Below are 19,734 nucleotides of genomic sequence, written 5' to 3'. Positions count from 1 at the left end.
TGGGAGCCACTCCGTATTTCCACAAATTTGGCTCCCATTTCAAGAGCTAAACCGAGTCCTGCCAGGACTGCCTCGTACTCAGCCTCATTATTTATGGTTTTGAACTTCAACTTCAAGGAACTACACAATTCTTCCCCATCGGGAGTAATCATTACTATCACAGCTCCACCATGCTTCTTCGTAGATGATCCGTCTACGTAAATTACCCAAGTCTCATCTCCAGGCCAACTGGTGACGTTTGGCAGATTAGTGAATTCTGCTAGAAAATCAGCCAGTGTCTGACCCTTGAGAGAACTTCGAGGGAGAAATTCAATGTCAAACTCTCCCAACTCAATCGCCCAATTGGCTAGTCTTCCCGACAGATCTAGCTTTCTTAATACTTTCTTCAGAGGGTACTCAGTTAACACCCTAATAGTATGCGCTTGAAAGTAAGGTCGGAGTTTCTGGATGCTATGATCAAGGCGAAAGCCAGTTTCTCCACCTGAGGGTATCTTTCTTCAGCGCCTCTCAGAGCTCTGCTAATGAAATATACAAGTTTTTGAACTCCTTCCTCTTCTCAGATTAATGCCGCACTCACAGCCGTGGGAGACACAACTAAATACAAATACAATATTTCTCCAGGTATCGTCTGACTTAGCAAAGTCGAGCTTGCTAGATACCTCTTTTGCTGCCCGAAGGCTTCTTCACATTCGTCCGTCCATTCAAAGGCCTTTCGCAAGACTTTGAAAAATGGAAGACACTTATCGGTTGATCGTAAAATGAACCGATTTAGTGCCGATATCCTTCCCGTCAATTGCTGGAGCTGCTTCAAGTTTTTCGGAGACTGCATATCCAAGATAGCTTGTATCTTTTCAGGATTAGCTTCTATTCCTCGGCTTGATACCATGTAACCGAGGAACTTTCCTAATGAGACTCCAAACACACACTTTGAGGGATTCAACTTCATCCCGTATTTCTTCAAGGTTGCAAACGTCTCTTGCAAGTCGAGTACATGGTCCTGTGGCAGCATACTTTTGACTAGCATGTCATCGACGTATACCTCCATATTGCATCCGATCTGGTCTCGGAACATCTTGTTTAGCAGCCTCTGGTACGTTGCCCCTGCATTCTTCAAACCGAAGGGCATGACTTTATAACATTACAGGCCTCGGTCAGTTACGACCAATCGGCTAGACTTGCTCTCTTGCCAATCCAACCAGGGGATAGCTAAATGGTTTGATCCTATCACGATCAACACCATTTGCATAAAAACTAGCCAATATAAAACATCAGCCGAACTCCCATTGTCCACCAAAATTCGATGGATTATATGATTGGCCACCGTCACTGTTATGACTAGCGGATCATCATGTGGCTGCATTACCCCCTAGCATCTTCTTTAGAGAAAGAAAGGATCACTGAATCCTTCTTTGCAACTTTGGAAGGTCTCTGTACTGTAAAAACTTCATCGGCCTGTGTTTTCCTAGCGTAGGCTTTTCTGGCCGAATTAGACTGTCCTCCACCAGCTATTCCTCCAGCAATAGTGTGGATTTCGCCTACCACACCTTGGTCCCGAGGGGGTCTCGGATCCTCTCCCTAGCCGTCCTCCCGATCACGTCTTGGCTCTCGTCCTCCTACGTCTCTGTTGGTGAACTGCGTCCCGATTCCTTTCTCCTGCAAGGAACCTTACAAGCCTTCCATTTCTGATGAAGGTTTCGATCTCCTATCGTAGGGTTATACAATCTTCTGTCAAATGCCCATGATCATTATGGTATTCGCAGAACTTCGTTCGATCTCGCTTCCTCGAATCACCTTTTAACTTATTCAGCCACCTGAAGGCTGGGTCTCTTCTAATTTCCATAAACACTTCATTGACTCCGGTATTCAAAGGTGTAAACCTTCGATCTTCGCGTCTCTGGGCTTCTATCTTTGGAAAGGTTGGGACAGTCTTCTTTGCTACTTTCTTCAGGAATTTCCCTTCCTTTGGAGTAGACGTTGCAGGTAGCTCATTTTTGGCATCCTCCTTTTCTCCGTCTTCTTCCTCCTGACCTTTTGTTAGAGCCTTAATCATTTCCTCTTGATTGATATACTCCTTTGTCTTCTTGATAAACTCGCGAAGAGTTATCTCTGTCGAACTCTTTGATACTTCGGTCATTAGAGGCCCATTCGGCCAAACTCCGTGCCATAATGCGGATAACACCGTTTGATCACCTGGATTTTCCACCAGCAGCTTTTCTTTATTAAACCTGAGCATGAAATCCTTCAGGCTCTCCTCATTTCCCTGACGAAGGGATAGTAAACAAGCGAAGTGTTTCTTCCTCTTCCGGGTTGCCAAGAATTGACTCAAAAAGAGGCGTCCGAGTTTTTTGAAATTATCCACCGATTTGGCGGGCAATCTAGCAAACCAATCCTGAGCAACTCCTTCTAAGGTGAAGGGGAAAGATTCTGCATGCGATTTCATCCAGGAAACCTATGAAGGGAGAAGTGAGCGCGGATGCTTTCCATATGTTCAGAAGGGTCGCCATTGCCGTCAAACTCCTTGACACGAGGCATTTTGAAGTTGTCGGGCAAAGGAAAACTCAATACTCGATCGGTAAAAGGCAGGTCGGTGTTGTCCATAAGCTCTCCTCCAGGGCTTTTCTCTTCTTTAGCAGTCAGCTTGCGAGTTAGCTCTTCGTACTTCCTTTTGAGATCTTCCATGTCAGCATTCATCTGGGTCTCATTTCGCCCATGAAGTTGCTCCCTTCGAGGCCTAGTATGCTGAGACCTCTCTGGGTTCTCCTGCTCACAGCGTTCCTCATTCTGGACAGTAGTATCGTGGCTGGCTTGAACTGAACTCGCTTCTTCTTCACGATGGGAACCAGCAATTCGCTTCCCATCGCGGATTTCCGCACGCCTTTCCCTCTCGCGCCTCTCTTCATGCCTTTTTGCTCGCCTTTCCTCACGCTCTTGGTCCCTCTGGCTATTGCGGCCTTCAGCAGCTGTGAGCCTTATAGCCAGGTCTTCATTTTGCTTCTCTAAAGCCTTCATGGACTCGGTCATCAGCTTCATGAACTCTACTAAATTAGGTGGTGGTGCGCTGGAAGCTGCTGCAGTTGCCCGAGTACTCACCATACTGGATTAGTAGATAGTAAGAACTGATGAAAATCGAAGTTCCCACAAACGGCGCCAAACTGTAGAATCACAGTTTTCCAAATGGTGATATGGCACCCCTGTCGAGCTTGAATTGACCAACACACGAACTATTTGACTGCACAGCAAAGAAGAAAGAAGGATCGAAGCGACCGGGGGTGAGCCGGCGGGAACACTCCGATGCCTAAGTCAGAATAAGTAAGAGAAAGGATATTAGCAACAACTACAAAGCTCAGATTGCGAGAGTTGTGATCACCTTTGCTTTGATAATATGACTTGTATTTATAGGCAAGGAGAGGATTTGATTTCCCATACACGCAGGAATCTTATCCCTTGATATCGGCTGAGCAAACATTTGAATGTAGGATCATGTTTGTTAGTTGTTCCGTGATTTTAATGTCCTGAGATCAGGGGACCGAGTGGGACTCGATCGCCTTTGTGACCTTAGATGCTAACTGGCCTATCTTCATTGATATATAGAAGATTTAGATTGTAAATAGATATGATACCTTAGTAAACAACAAGATTACTTATTTACTAACAGTAATATCTTTTAGGATATCGGAGTTATTCCCTTTACCGAGACCTGTATGTCCTGAGTTAGTCTCGAACTTTATGGTCTCGGCTTATGGGGTCTCAGATTTAATAGTCTCGGATACCAAAGACTCGGCTTACTGGGTCTCAGACGTAGGTCTCGGATTCTTGAGTCTTAGGTCCAGGTCTTGGGCTTTCTCAGATTGGGCCTGAAGACTGTTGAATATTTAAATGGGCTGATCCATGACCCAACAGGTTTTATCAAAAATTCTTTGGAGTTTTTGCTCTGGATCATTGCTTCCGAAATCTTCTTCAATCATTTTAATGTTGAAATCAGAAGGATATTGAGAATATTCAGAATTTTCGGAATCAGAAGTTTCATCAATCTTTTGAATAACACAAGCTTTTCCGGAGGTGTTGGCTTGACTAGCTTTTAATTCTGACAGCATTTTGTCAATCTTTTCAACATTTTTTTGGTTAGTGGTTCTCAGCCCAAGATTTTTTCTTTCTTCGGGTAGAGAAATGATTGGTTTTTCAGTTTTCAAACCAAGGATAATGGGAATATCGATTTTATTTTCAATGCGATCCAATTGTTGACCAATGATATGAAGGGATTGGTTGGCAAAATTGTTTTGCTCAATGATTTTTCTAGTTTCATTGTGGGCAGGATCAAGAGTTTTAAAAGGGGAGGCTTTAACAGTAGTATCAGTTCCGTAAGTACGGACTAGTAAATTTTCAAGAGGAGGATGAGAAGCTTCGACAGTGGTTTTGTTTTCTTTAACAAAAGATTTTTTAACAACATTTAGAACATTGTTGGTGGGGTAATGATTTTGAAGGAAATCAAAAAACAAAATATGCTTTCATTCTTGAATCATTTTTTCAGTCCAACGGACTTTGATAATGGATCTTTCTTTTTCAGAAAAATTAGAATGGTAAGCATGTCTTAGTGGTTGATTTTCTTTTGAGGAAAAATCTTTTTGTAAAGCAGGCCAATCGATTTGGGAAAAGGAATTTTTATAGGAGCATGAATAACATTTAATTGATGGGGAGGGGGAAGGGATCCGTTGAAATCCAAAGCAGAAGGAGAAAGAGATCCTCTGTCATCATCAACTTGAGTGGGAGGAGGAGTTTACTTACTAGTGTAAAAAGCAGAAGAAATTTGAGAATCAACAGAAACACTCTTTAATTTTAAATTAGGATGAGCAAGAAATTTTTCAACGTCTTTATCTCTTCGTTGGAGTCCTTCTGTAGTGGTTGAACCAGCAAAAGAATTCATTCTTTCATTGATCAACAATGGTTTGCCATTGTTACAATTGCTCCCATATAACATCCCAAGTTAGAGCGATTGGGAGCAATTGTAACATATTCTTATTAAAAAAAAAAAATTCTCCTAATATAAAATCACCACAAAAACATAACATCACCAAAGTACTATAATCTCTCATTATAAAATCACAAACACATAATGTGCTAGTATTCAATAATCTCATAAGCAATAAAGTTACACCGTCTATGCTTATCTAAAGCTGTCTAGTCTATAGAATGGAATCCTAGACACTTCTACTACTACTGCTCCTGCTAGTCCATAAAGCAGCGATAGGATCTTAAACAACTAAGAGGCCCACTGGTACCCATGTCCTCAGTACTACGATATATAGAGCAATCTGAAAAAGATGTATAGGGAGAAAGGGTGAGTTCGACAACTCAGTAAGTAGCCATAACACCAAGATGCTATAAAACATGCTATGCAGATTTCTATGTCATGCACAATAACAATTTATGTAGAATAACATAATTTACAAAATAAGCATGATAGTTGCAAAATGAGTAAGCACTTCCTTTTATTTTTCTTTCTCAAATTATGTTTTACCTTTTGACCCATAGCCGCAATTTTACCATGAGCGGCGCACGTTGGCTTGGTTTTCCCGTAGGACCTATAGGCTCATCCTAACGTCACAGGGGAGAGCTACAGGGTTGGAAACTTCCCCTAGGTGAAGGCCACCCGGCCGGTAGCACACACCTTCTCGTAACTGTCATTCAGTGTGCTTGTCATGCTACCCTATGCGATCCACTACCGGTCGTTACTTTAGTAGTGCCTCGGGGTTAAACATTTATAAACATGGATGTACATGTAATAGTTCAAATGATCTTTTAAGCTATTCTATAATGGTATAATATACTATGAAACTTTGTGAGCTCCTTTCATTCATAATCGCATTAATGCATAACTCATAAAAAATGAGGTATTTGTAATACATAAAATTCTTAAACCATGCCATATGATTGAATAAAACTTTGCATTAAAAATATGAAAGGAAGTGCAATTGAAAATCATATAAATGGAATCTTTATAAAATCCCCAACATTATTCCAAAAATTTATAATAAAATTTGTTGGGGTTTTTGGTGTTGTGTCCCCTTACCTGGCATTGCATGCCATTATTTTGAATCCGCATCCAACTCACAATTCCTACAACGGAGGTAAAAAGTACCTTAGTCAGCAATTCATTTTCAAGTCTCAACCATGCATCACTTTAGTTGCTAAGGATCTTAACTCTAATCTCTATCCCACCATCGTCTAACCTTAGCCCAAAAAAAAAAACACACACACACACACACACACATTACAGTGACATCAAACCCTACCATGCTCAATTTATAAGCCTCCCTTAGAATTCTAATAATTAACTCCAATTATATGACATATTAGCACCTAAACCTAATAAGCACCAACTTCTATGGACCCCATAATAATTTATGGCCAATTAACACTCTAAATATAATTAACCCCTCCAAATAGCAATTCTAGTTCATACACTAAAAGCCCTAATTTAATATTAGGAATTTAGCTTCATACTAAAAATACCATAAAAGATATGAAAATATTACCTTGGAGAGTTCTCATTTATTTCTTATTTTTAATTTCTTCATCCTCCTCTTTCTTTCTCTTCTTTCTTTTCTTCTTCTCTCTTCCTTTTCTCCTCCCTTTCCTTTCTTTTCTTCTCTTTTCCCTTCTCTCTTTCTTTCTTTTCTTCTTCTGGTTCTCTCCCTCATCTCATGCTCACTTGCTCTCACACTTGTGAGAAATTGAGGGGAATTTGCTCCCCTTAAATACCTACCGTTTGTCCCACATACACTCAACTTCTGCTACACACAAGACAAGTGTGATAAATGGGGAGAATCGCTCCTTGTGAGCTTGCCACGTGTGGGACATTTGTCCCACATGCACTCCACTCCAGCTACAACAAAGACAAATGTCCAGGAATGTCTCAAGAGAATGACACCTTAGAACCCCAAAAGTCCACCGAGAATGCATGCTATCTAACACTTGTAGCTTTAGGTGTCAACCAAGCAACTTAAACTTGGTCCCCAAGCAACTTATCATGCGAGGCCATGTGTCATCTTGAGCTTGATGACTTGTCAAGCTTTAAAACAAACTCCTCATGCATTTACATTAGAACTTGGTCATAAAAAAACTACAATTAATCCTCAATGAACCTAAATCTTTCAACTACCATATACCCAAAAATTGTGGCTTACGAACATCATTAACATATCCAATTAATTTTCCCAAATCACAGGTACTTTAACTACTCAACAGCTTGACCTATTAAACTTGAAAAAATCATAATGTTTTCAATTTAACTCTAAATGACACGAAATTTGGCTTGAAATTTTCCTCATTCAAAGACCCACAACATATCCAAAAATCATAGCAACTCATAACTTTTTGGTACCTCAAAAGTCTCTCGAAATCTTGTGCCTCTGTTTGACTAAAATTCCTGTTTTGACACTTGTATCTTCTAAAAATCATAACTCCTTCTACAAGCGTCCAAAAATCATGAAACCACTTTTAAAATCTTTCTTTCTCATCATTCTATAAGGCCTTAAAACAGTTTTATTTAAGGTCACTCATAGAATTTTTGGCATCCAAAACAATGTGACTTTTCTTTCAATAACCCTCTAAACTTCTAACTAGTAATTTTCCATTATCTTTCACATTAAGTCTATTTATCTAACTTCATATAAATCTTAATAAAATTGCAAATCCTCCTTATCCTTGATATTAAGATCACCTTTATTTTAGGGTATAAATTTTGGGGTATTACAACATACATACATATATATATACACAACGGCATGGAAAACAATTAGTTCACGTGAATTATTTAATGATTTTCTTGTTGCAGAAATTTGATTCCATTATTTTTTGTTGTTGCCCTTTTGTTTGATGGACATACATATTATTCATGTAAATATGAATTTCTGCATTATATCAGTTGATCACTTTAAACAAATTTTTAATTGTTAATAGTGTTTAACATACTTTATTATTTATAATTGTATCAGCTTATTTATTGTGTGACAAATATGAGTAAAAAATGTCAAAGCAACGTTACTGCTGCTACTGCAGATACTCAGATAAAGAAAGTAGTTTAGACTGAAAAAAATGCTAGAAGATTATCTTGACATATGTATTACTAAGATTCATGCTGGTAACCGCCCAGGAACACATTTCAATAGGACAGGATGGAAAAAATGTGATAGATAAATTTAATGAAAAAACTAGAAAACAATATTGCTATAAACAACTAAAGAACAAGTGGGATAGTTTGAAAAAAGAGTGGAACATTTGGAAGAGATTGATAGGTAAGGAAACTAGTCTTAGATGGGATCCGATGAAAAAGACAATTGATGCGCCCAATGATTGGTGGGAAAAAAATTGCAGGTACTATATTTGTACTTATTTTTTTTGTTTAAATGATTTAAAAATTGTTTTATCATTGATTTTTACATATACTTAAATACAGGAAGTTCCAGAAGCAACCAAGTTTCGCATGATAGGTTTGGCTTATGCCATGAAGGTGAAAATATTGTTTAGAGATATAACTGCCACCGGAGAAGGATCTTGGGCACCATCCATAGGATTGGTTCCTAATGATATTGGTGCCATAGATGTTGCAAATGTAATGCTTGATGAAGATGACAATGTTGTAGAAGGTCTAGATGTTTTGGATGATGAACCAAATCTCAATACACATGGCATTAATGATATTCCTGCTAATTTAGATACGCGGGATAAAAGAAATAAGAAGTTTGGTCTTGCGGTTCAATGTGAGAAAAGAAAGAAAGGAGTTCAAATCGTTAGTCAACATTTGAGTCGTATTTGTGATGTAATAAAAAGTAAGAATACAGTGACATCTAAGAGCTACAATAAACCTGGATGTAATATTGAAGAGGTTATGGATGTGGTTTAGGGGATTGCTGAAAGAGAAAATGACATTGACATCCTTAAGTTTGCAACAAAGGTATTTCTTAAGAGATCACATAGAGAGATGTTTGTGACTATTAAAGAGACATGGTTGCAAATTGACTTTATCAAGCGAATGGAAAAATAGAGAAATTAACCGTCATAACATGGAATAATGTTGTTTTGTTATGAACTATTTGAAAAGCTTTAAGGATTTATTTGAATGTTATTTTTTTTATATGTTGATTTGTGTACTAAGGTGAATATATTATAATATTTCATAACTACATAGATATCTCTTTTTCTTATTTTTATGGGTGCTTATATATTTATTTTGTGTTTATTTCTTTTTCTTTTTTTCCTTACAGACATGGACAATAGTGATTATAGCACTCAAGATGATACAAGTGATAGTGATTATGGTGAAGAGGAAAATGAAAATGAAAATGAAAATGGTGTTTTTTTTTTTTTTTCAAGAAGTTGCAGTAATAGAATTTGTTGAGAACTATTATATGCCATATATTGCAAAGGAACCTTGGAGAACCTCTTCTCAAACAGGTTATAAGTGGGTTATGGAGATTCTACAAGGTAATCCTGATAGGTGCGAACAAAATTTTAGGATGGAAATACACGTATTCATTTACTTGTATAAAGAGTTGAAGGAAATATATCATTTAAGAGGTACTAAGAAATTAACTGTTGAAGAGTTGGTGGCTATGTTTTTGAATACTTTAGGCCATGGGTTTGGGAATAGAATAGTGCAAGAAAGGTTTCAACATACAGGAGAAACAGTTAGTAGACATTTTACTAGTATTTTAATGGTCATTTCGAGAATGGCGATTGACATTATTAATCCTATTGATAAGGAGTTTAAGGATGTTCTAAGCAAAAATCGTGATGATGAGCGGTATTGGTCGTACTTCAAAGATTGTATTGGAGCCATTGATGGAACCCAAGTGCCAGTTAAAATTTCTCCATCAAAACAAATACCATATATTGGTCGAAAAGGGACTCCTACTCAGAATGTTATGGCTGTTTGTGGTTTTCGTATGTGTTTGACCTTTGTTTGGGTTGGATGGGAAGGTACTGTACATGATACACGTATTTTTTTGGAAGCTATTCAAAAGGAAGAATTACGATTTCCACACCCACCTAGAAGTTTGTATTTAATAAAAATAACAATTATGAATTATACATGAAAAAAAAATACTTTTCAATATTTTTATGACTATTATTTGTATATTTTTTGTAGGAAAATATTACTTGGTAGACGCAGGATATCCTCACATGAAGGGATACATGGGGCCATACAAAGGGAAGCGGTATCATCTACCAGACTTTCGTCGTGGAAGCCAACTGAGGGGTATACATGAAATTTTTAATCATGCACATTCATCACTTAGATGCACTATTGAAAGAACATTTGGAGTTTGAAAAAATAAGTTGAAGTTATTGCATTGCATACCGAGTTTTCCTTATGATAAACAAGTGAAAATCGTGGTAGCGTCAATGCCTATTCATAACTTCATTAGGAAGCATGCAATAAAGGATGCTGAGTTTCAACCATATGATGATGAGGAGGATTTACTACCTACTGATAGTATAGGCGATGAGGAAGCACAAGATGGGTCAAGCATACAACAATCAGATACATCCAATGAAAATTCTATGAATATTAAGCGTCATCATATTGCTAATCTACTTATGACCCGTTAATGTTCTTTTTTTTTTTTTTTCTTTTTTTAATGTTGTTTTGTTATAAACTACTTAAAATGTTGGAAGGATCTCCTTGAATGTTGTTCTTTTTTATGATCTAAATACTTTGAAGTATTGTGGTGTTAAAAAGTGTGTTAAATACTTTAAATACTTTAAAAAAGAAAAGAAAGAAAATGATTAACATCACTTTTTATTATATATAAGTACAAAAGAAAGAAAATGTTGACGTTTTGTTACATAAACCATTACAAAATAATTTTTACTTGTAAAAGCTAACATTAACCATTTTTATATAAAAAGGTTGGTATAAAATGAAAAAAAAATAATAATAATAATAATCATTACCAACCTTAGGCCTTTACTGAAAAAACATGTAATAATCTCACATAAAAGGACATATATTTGATGTCACATAATGATTTTTTTTTCAGGCTATACTAAAAAAAATCATTACATGTCCTTTATTGCCATTTTTACAACTAAAAACACTTTTTTAGTTTTGTTACCAAAGATCAGTAACATAAAAAAAGCACTTAAGACATGTAGTTACCAAACATGTAAACAACTTTTCAATAATCGCACTTTTACCAAAAGCTCACAAGCTCACAACCAAACATGTCCACTACAATCCCAAACAGGCTCTTAAAGGGTTTCCTAATGCTTAGCAAATATTCCTCTTAGAGTTTGGCTAACTCAAAGGCAGATTCAATGTCAATGGGTTTAACATTTGGAGAGGAAGGCGGATTTCGTCCTTCAGCCCACTAAAGAAATAGCTTAATTGATTCCCATCAAAGAGACCCCTAAAGCGATTGGAGAATGCCTTGAACTGAGAAGTGTATAAGGCAACTGTAGAAGATTGTCTCAGTCTTGTGAGAGCTTCCATGTGATCATCGTAAGCAGGGCAAAATCGGGTTTGTAGAGCCTTGATAAAAACATGCCAAGTAGGGAAATGATCCATTTCCTCAACATCTTGGAACTACACCAAGGCCTCTTCCTCCATGTGGAAGGAAGCCATATATATGGATCCGCTGGGTAAGAGCAGTCTAGAAGTAGTCGAAGAACTAGTTCTCCTCTTGAGATCTTTCATCCTCAAAGTCTGGGTGATCATGAGGCTAGTAGCTTTGGTCATTTCTGCCACGGAGCTCCTGCTGTTGATACCTTTTGTCACGTGGTTCTAGAGGAGGTCGATTCTGGTTGACAACAATAGTTTTGATCATCTTTGACATTTCGGTCGTCTGGACTTGGAAAGCATCAGCCTGCTCTCCACGGCATTTGATAGCATCTTGGCATTCTTGGAGTGGTTAAGAAAGTTGAAAAGAGTCTAGTACCTCAACCATAGCAATGAAAAAAAAAAAAAAATTGGAGTGTTTGGTGGGTAGAAGATGGAGAATCAGTGCCTCTTGATGCCAAAGGTAAGGGTTTTCTGGTTTCTTGTAAGCTTTGTGTATGGAAATGGAATGAAGAAGATGGTGATATTCTGAATAATACTGGAAATATATTTAAAATATAATGATTAATGTCAAGAATGCTCAATCTCCTAAGAATCCAAGGCCAAACAACATTCTGATTTCTTACCCCTTCTATCCGTTGGCAACCATTGTTATAGGCTCAATTCTATCAGAGTATTCTAATAGAATTGCAGCTGTTCAACCCATATAACTGTCCAACTTCTATAGCTGTCCAGCCTAAAATGCAACAAATACAACTGAAACACAAGCTTCCAAGTAATACAAATTGCAAAGAAATACAAGCAAAATGCAAGCTTGCTGAAACTAAGAAATAAAGCAACACAACAAAATTAAATAAAAAGTAAATTCAACTGTCTTAAAGCTTCTCGAGTCTTCCTGCGTTGTTCATGAAGCCTCTCTTCTTCCTCAATGCTTCTGCCATAGTTTTCCCTCTAGGATATACCCATAACAACTTTTTGTGATAATATGCGAATGCATACCCTTGATTTTAATGAAAGCGATGGGCTTTTCTTTAAAAACAACTAGGGAAAATACACTTTACCCCCCTGAGGTATCTACCAATTTACACTTTGACGTCTAATGTTTAAAAAGTGACACTTGACCCCCTCAAAGTTTAACACAGTGACAAAAAAACCCATCCATTTATTTTGTCCGTCACTTTGGATGGAAACCTAGTCATGTGCATGGCACATGACACTTTTCAACAAAAAGTTCGAAAATGCCCTCGAGGGGTAAAGTGTAAACATAAATTACTTTGGGAGGTAAAGTGTAAAAATAAATTACTTCGAGGGGGAAAGTGTAAACATATAAAAAATAAAAAAAATAAAATAAAAACACTTATTTAAAAAATAAAAAGAAAAACTAAATTAAAACAAAAAACTCGAGTTAATTACCTTTTTAGTACTAAGGTTCACACTTTATTTATTTTCTCACCTAGGTTACAAATCGTATCATAGACGGTACCTGAGTTATGGAAAAAGACTAACTTGGTACCTCCGTCACATTCTGCTAGCTCAAACTAACGGACTGCCATGTGTCACCCCTAAAAAATGCCACATGTCCTTAAAAAAACTGGTTTAATAACTGGTTGAGCTACCCCTAAGGGGATCCGAATCCTCTCCAATCCTTTTGGACAGGAGAGGCCTCCAGTTAATGGCTAGGATGGCCTTAGGAGAAATTCATGCCACGTGTCCCACCTATTAAAATATACTAAAATAATTTTTTTTTTATTTTTAAAAAAATTAAAATTAAAATTAAAATATATATATATATGGCCATTGGGGGTGGCCGGAGCACTCCCAAGGGCCACCCCAAAGGCCAAACAGGTGGGTTTGTTTGGCCTTTAGGGTGGCCGATCCACCCCAACCGGCCCTTGGGGGTGGCTTCGGCCAACTCGTGGCCAAACGGTGGCCCTTGGGGGTGGCCACCCAAGGGCCATATAAAAAAATAAAAAAAATATATTATTATTATTATTATTATTACTATTATATTATTATTTTAATTTATATTTATATTTAAAATAAAAAATAATATTTTAATAGGTGGGATACGTGGCATGAGGATGGCCCTAGGGATGGTCTAGGGGTGGCCGAAACCACCCCCAAAGGACAAAATGGGTGGCTATAATTTTTTTAAATTTTTTTAGGGTTCATCCTTAAAAAAAGAGTGAGAACCTTAGTACTAAAAAGATAATTAACCCGAGTTTTTTTGTTTTAGTTTAGTTTTTATTTTTATTTTTTATATGTATATTTTTTAAAGTTTTTATTTTTTATTTTTTATTTTTTATATGTTTACAATTTACCTCATTGAAGTAATTTATGTTTATACATTACCCCCCCAAAAGTAATTTATGTTTACACTTTACCCCCTGAAGGCATTTTCAAACTTTTTGGCTGAAAAATGTCATGTGCCACGCACATGACTAGGTTTCGGTCAAAAGTGATGACCAAAATAAATGGATGGGTTTTTTTGTTACTTTTTAGACATTGGACGTTAAAGTGCAAATGGATGGATAGTTTAGGGAGTAAAATGTATTTTCCCCAAAAAATTAATATTATTTTTCTCTTTATATGGTGGTCTCTACAGGCACTTTAAAGAAAAATATGAAAAAGCATGTAAGGCAATGGTGAGAGTGATGTGATGATCGCCTGGGGCCTAGTGCTACCTAGGCTTTTCTTTATTAATTGTGACAAAGAATACGAGGAATAACAACAAACCTCATTAGCTACTTGGGTTCAAGGCAGTTATTTGTGGGTTTGAGGGAGATGGAAGGCGATGATTTATGAGTTTGAGGGAGATGAAGGTGTTCAACCCACCTCGCCCTACCCTACCCGACCAACCCGCCCCGCCCTACCCAAAACTCGACCGATTTGGTGGTTTGAATTCGGGTAGCAGGTTGGGTTTTTCAAACCCGCTGGGCTCGTGTCGAGTGGCCGGAAAGGCCAAAACCCGCCCCAAACCGTCAAGACAGGCATGTAACAGGATTGAACTTGAAAGTTACTGTTTTCTCGTCAAGAGTCGAGTCAGGACGGGCATGTAACGGGAGTGAAGCTAAAGCTACTGGTTTCTCGTCAGGACGGACATGTAACGGGACCAACGTTGGACTCCCTAGTTTCTCGTCAAATGGAGCGTCAGGACGAGACATGTGACGAGGAGGTATCATTTGTTCTTTTCGTCATGAGGGAACTTCTTTCTCATTAAAATGTGGATTTTCCATATCTAAAGTTTTGGTCATTCTATCTTAACAAGAAATGAGTCACGTTAGGACGTGAAGAGTAAGAAAAGACAAGATGAGAAGAAAGAAATTAAAATATTGGAATTGGAGCAATTTTTGGTGGATGCTTTAGGAAAACAATGAAGATAATAATGCATGTTTTGAGCTTATTTTCATAAAGTTGTCTCCAAGGGCATTTTGGGTACTAATTGTTTGGAGAAGAATTGTTATATAAGGAGGCCATACGACGAAGGTGAAAAATGAGCTTGAGAATTGCTCCATTTGTTAGTAGAGAGAGAAATCCAAGGGGATTTGGGATTTGTATGGGCATTTGAATATGTGGGCATTTGGGATTTGGATTTGTGAGTGGTTAAACACTCTTGTTTTGTATCTCCCCTTTTGAATTAGTGAAATCTCTCTCTACCATTGTACTGTGAATATAAGCAAATTGCCGAACCACGTAAATTTGGTGTTCTTGTTGTCATTTTGTTCATTTTTCTTTAAACACTAAATCTTGTTGGTTCCGCTTGAATATTTGTGTGTGTGAGATTTGGGCGCTTCCGCACAACAAGTTGCAGATGTCGTATGGCAAATCATCCAAGAAAACTACATTTGCTTAAGGCAAGAATAGGAGGCCCGATCCTCGCGAAGTGATCAATTGGAGGTTCGATCCCCTCGAAGTGGTCGATATATCGCTTAATTTCCATATTTTCTCGATAGAAACTCTTGTGTTCCTATCATTTCGTATCAGAGCAGTTCGATTCTTGTAGAAATATTAATTTTTTTTTTTTTTAGTTTTTCCCTTATTTCCTTCTCTGCTTAGCCGATTCAAAAAAAAAAAAAAAAAAAAACATTTTACCCCGCTGAACTATCCACTCATTTACACTTTGACCTCCAATGTTTAAAAAGTGAAACTTGACCCCTCCAAACTTTCAAATTATTGCAATTCGACCATTCTTACTTCTTCTTTTTTTTTTTTTTTTTTTCCAAAATGGTCCCATCCCAAGTTTTTTTTAAAAAAAAAATTAAAAAATTAAGGGGTGGCCAGCCACTAGGGTTGTATATCGGTCATATCGGTCTGGTTAATATGCTTATTGGTCGGTAACCGATAAGCTATCGGTTAACCAAATCCTAACCGATTACCGACCGATAAGAAATGTTATCGAAAATTATCGGTCATATCGGTAATCGGTGAACCGATAGGTTAAATCGGTTTTTTGTAAGCTTTTTATTGGGCTTTTAACTAGTTGCTAATTGAGCCAAAAATTATTTGTTTTTGAGGCTCAAATACGTTTTGTTGGGTTAAAGCCTAAAATAGCTTATTAAAAATTAGTTATTTTGGGGTATATTTTTAGCTAAAATAGCTTATTGAAGCTTTTTTCAAAAAATTGATCCACTACAATATAAAATAAAAACCAAAACGATGTCGTTTTGGTTTCAATAATAAATATAAAATTAAAAAAAATTAAAAATTTAAAAAACTTATCGGTCATATCGGTTTTTCGATAACAAATTATTAACCGACCGATAAGCTTATCGATATAAAATTTTTAACTGATTACCGACTGATAACTATCGGTTATGGTTATTGGGCTTAGGGGTGGCTTCGGCCACCTCAAACCGGGCACCCCTTAATTATTATTTTTTAAAAAAAAAAAAACTTGGGATTGGGGCATTTTGGAAAAAAAAAAAAAAAAAAAAAAAAGTCAGAATGGTCGAATTGCAACAATTTGAAAGTTTGAGGGGGTCAAGTGTCACTTTTTAAACATTGGAGGTCAAAGTGCAAATAGGTCGATAGTTCAGGGGATAAAATGTATTTTTCCCAAAAAAAAAAAAAAAAAAAAGAGAAAAATACATTTTACCCCCTAAACTATCCACCCATTTGCACTCTGACCTCCAATGTTTAAAAGTGACACTTGAACCCCCCAAAAAAACTTCAAAATTGTTACAATTCGACCATTTTGACTTCTTTTTTTCCCCCAAATACCCCCATCCCAAGTTAAAAGAAAAAATTTAAAAATTAAGGGGTGTTCTGTCTGGGGTGGTTTATCTTCCCGTTGCTGTATTTTGCCGTCGTTGCGGTGGTGGTGAGGTCGGGGCATGGTGGTGCGCTACTGATGACTGTAAAATAATATTTTAGGGCTGGGTTGTGCGGCATGAGCGTGCAATCTGAATCTGGAAGTGTTATTTGGAGAAGACAAGAGGTGTTTGGCTATAAGCTAGAGCCATTCCAAGTGTGTCTTATTTTATTCTTATTCCAGTACAAGGATATACTTCTCCTCATTTAAGGCTTGGTTTTAATTGTGTTTTAGTAGTAGATCTATTCTGTTTGGATGTGTTTAAGATAACCTTTGACCAGATTCTGTTATTCTAGGGGTAGACATATTATCGTTTAGAGTTATGTTAGATAAGTTTGGTTATTAGAATAGTATCTATTTGGTTACAATGTTAAGATGTTCTTATCCTAGTATTGCTGTAAACTAAGAGTATCTTGGTTTTGTGAGTTCAACAAAATAAAAAAGGAGAAAAATGGCTCCATTAGAGTTACAATTTGGCTTGAAATTTATGGACCAATTAAAGGAATTGATTGCGGATTCCATCAAACAAGTCAAGCAAGAGATGAATTATGAGTCAATTAAAAGTATGTGTTTTGAAATATAATCAAAAAGAGATCAAGAATATGTGGAAGCTCCCCAATTTGGCTATTCCAAGTTCGATAATATTGATGTCAAGTTGTCAAAAATTCAGCAAACATCAACAGTTGCGAAATACATCAATCGTTTCCTTACGAAAGTCCTTTTCTATGGCGTCCAAAATTGCTAAGGCCGGATTGTCCTCTTCAGCATAATCCCAATCGAGAGGTTCCGGATAATCCCACTCATCAATCTCCTTAGACCAATGACAATCGTCCAGAGGGTAAAGGACCTCCATCTCCCAGAAGGACCTAAACCTAACGGCCAATAATGGGGTTGCAACATCCCATACCCACCCCCACTGGAATCCTCCCATTCCTCAACCACCTCCAAAGGAATGACAGAATTCATAGCTGGAGGAAAACCTTTCCTTGGTGATCTTGAATTAAGGAAACCTCTCCGTAATAAGCTAGGCTTTGGAGCAGTTGAAGCCCCGGTCTTAGCTGCTGCCTCGAAAGGAACTTGATTTACAAACCCATAAATAGGGCAGGGATTGAAACTGCACTGGAGGAGCATTGAGAGCCTCCACCGCTTCCAAAAGTAAGGACTTATTCACCGGCTTGCCCCTTGCTTTCCTTGCTCTCTGAAAATATTTCAACGTTTGCTTGTACATAGACCGGACTATAGGGACCCCACTCTCCGAACGTAGCCTATCACCCAAAGTTACAGCACCTTGAACAACAGGAACCACCGAGACCCCCTCAACGAAACTGGCAGGCTTCTCCGACAAAAAGGGACAAACCTGATAAGGCCATATGGCATCCAGCAAGGAGCCCGAAGGATTGCCGGGAGGAGAGGAGTCTGAAGATAAGACCAAATTCGGAGTCCAAGCACCCTAACAGACCCACACGAAACTACCCGCTGACTTTTCCGACCCAAAAAGAACCAACCCTGAAGATGTAGGATCATTCGAGACAGAGGAGATGATTTGATGATCCAGCGCAGAGGATGCTGGAACCAACCCATGACTAGACCCGAAATGGAAAGAGGAAGCTTACCCATACCCGAGACGGTTTTCAGATCCAAATTCAAATCAAGAAACTAAGTAGAACCCGACCCGTCCTCTAACCTGAAATCTGACCCGGAATCTGACTCGAAATTCGACCCATAACCCAATTCGATATCCAACCCGGCATCCATCTTGAAATCCAACACAGAAACCAACCCAATGATTGACTTGGGGGCTGGACGCCCAAGATCCAAAAGCCCAGCCCTGATTCGCTTAACTCTAGGCTTCAAAGCCAGCCTGTCTAGGATTTGATCCAACTTAGAACAAATAAACCCTATTCGCTTCTTCAGCCAACGATTGCCGAAAATACCCTTCCTCTTCTGTCTCCCAAACTTAGCACCCGCTGCCATAAGAGGAATCAGCAAGCCTTGTTGTGATAATGGAATAGAGCACTCCATTTCATAGCAGTCCATCACTAAACGCGACTCCACCCCATCAATCCCCTTCTCGAATCGAAATGACACCGCGAATAGATCCAAAAGTTGCGACGAGAGAAGCCTCAACCCAGCCACCTCCGCTGCGCCACAAGAATTCGATCGCAAAACATCCACAAACAATCTCCCATCCTAGACCTGCATCCCTGCCTGAAAGGGGAACTTTGCGATCAAAGACCTGAAAATGAAGCCTGAATCGCAATCATTTGACGCAACTCACCCGCAAAACGACACAATACTGTTTGTTATTGCCATGATACTATTTGTTATTACTGAATTTATACTACTTGTTATTATTAATTTGCAATTTATACTGCTTGTTAGTTTTAGTTTGTAATTGCCATGATTAGAACTTTAGAGACATACTTAGCCACCTATTAGTATAGTTATGTACTAATATCAATTTTCTGTTTGAAGTATAACTTACAACATGGTGGATGCTAACTTGCAACTTGATGAAAATACAATTAAAGAGTATGAGAATGAGGATGAGTTCAAAATTAGCCTAAGTGCTAATATAGATGACGAAACTATTAGTGTTGGGGTTCATGATACTGCCTCTACATCTAGATTGGTTAGGGGTTCAAATGTAGAAGCTCATTCAATCAATTCACATAAGAGAAAGGAGAGGCAGAAGACCTCTTTTGTTTGGAATCATTTTGTTGAAGTAGATGAGGGTGGTGGTGTGAAAAAAAAAAAAAAAAAAACCAATGCAAATGGTGTAAGACCAAATTTAACAAAACAAAATCTAGTACTACTGATGTGCAAATTATAATTATTTACAAGTGCATGAGTCGTGTGTAGT

General features: G+C 37.8%; 3 protein-coding genes across 3 annotated transcripts in view; 1 reads left to right on the top strand and 2 right to left on the bottom strand.

The window, feature by feature from the left end:
* The window catches only part of LOC132181869 (uncharacterized), a 1,643-nt gene extending 517 nt beyond the window's left edge, over nucleotides 1-1,126 (bottom strand). Inside the window, exons 1-2 of the mRNA XM_088516767.1 lie at nucleotides 660-1,126; nucleotides 1-408 (exon numbers count right to left, since the gene is read on the bottom strand). The exon at nucleotides 1-408 is cut by the window's left edge and continues 517 nt beyond it. Of these exons, the coding sequence (XP_088372893.1) occupies nucleotides 1-408; nucleotides 660-1,126 (875 nt within the window). The remainder of the gene's footprint in view (nucleotides 409-659) is intronic.
* Nucleotides 1,127-1,702: 576 nt separating this feature from the next.
* Nucleotides 1,703-2,440, bottom strand: LOC132181868 (uncharacterized). Its single transcript, XM_059595099.2, has one exon. It carries the CDS (start codon nucleotides 2,438-2,440, stop codon nucleotides 1,703-1,705), a length of 738 nt encoding a protein of 245 aa, XP_059451082.2.
* Nucleotides 2,441-6,815: 4,375 nt separating this feature from the next.
* LOC132181867 (uncharacterized) lies at nucleotides 6,816-8,902 on the top strand. Its single transcript, XM_088516766.1, has 2 exons — nucleotides 6,816-6,974; nucleotides 8,456-8,902. Exons 1-2 carry the CDS (start codon nucleotides 6,816-6,818, stop codon nucleotides 8,900-8,902), a joined length of 606 nt encoding a protein of 201 aa, XP_088372892.1.
* The last annotated feature ends 10,832 nt before the right edge of the window (nucleotides 8,903-19,734 follow it).

This window comes from Corylus avellana, chromosome 5, assembly GCF_965113065.1.
Source record: "Corylus avellana chromosome 5, dhCorAvel1.hap1.2, whole genome shotgun sequence".
Taxonomy (NCBI): domain Eukaryota; kingdom Viridiplantae; phylum Streptophyta; class Magnoliopsida; order Fagales; family Betulaceae; genus Corylus; species Corylus avellana.
This window is presented reverse-complemented; position numbering and strand designations above follow the sequence as displayed.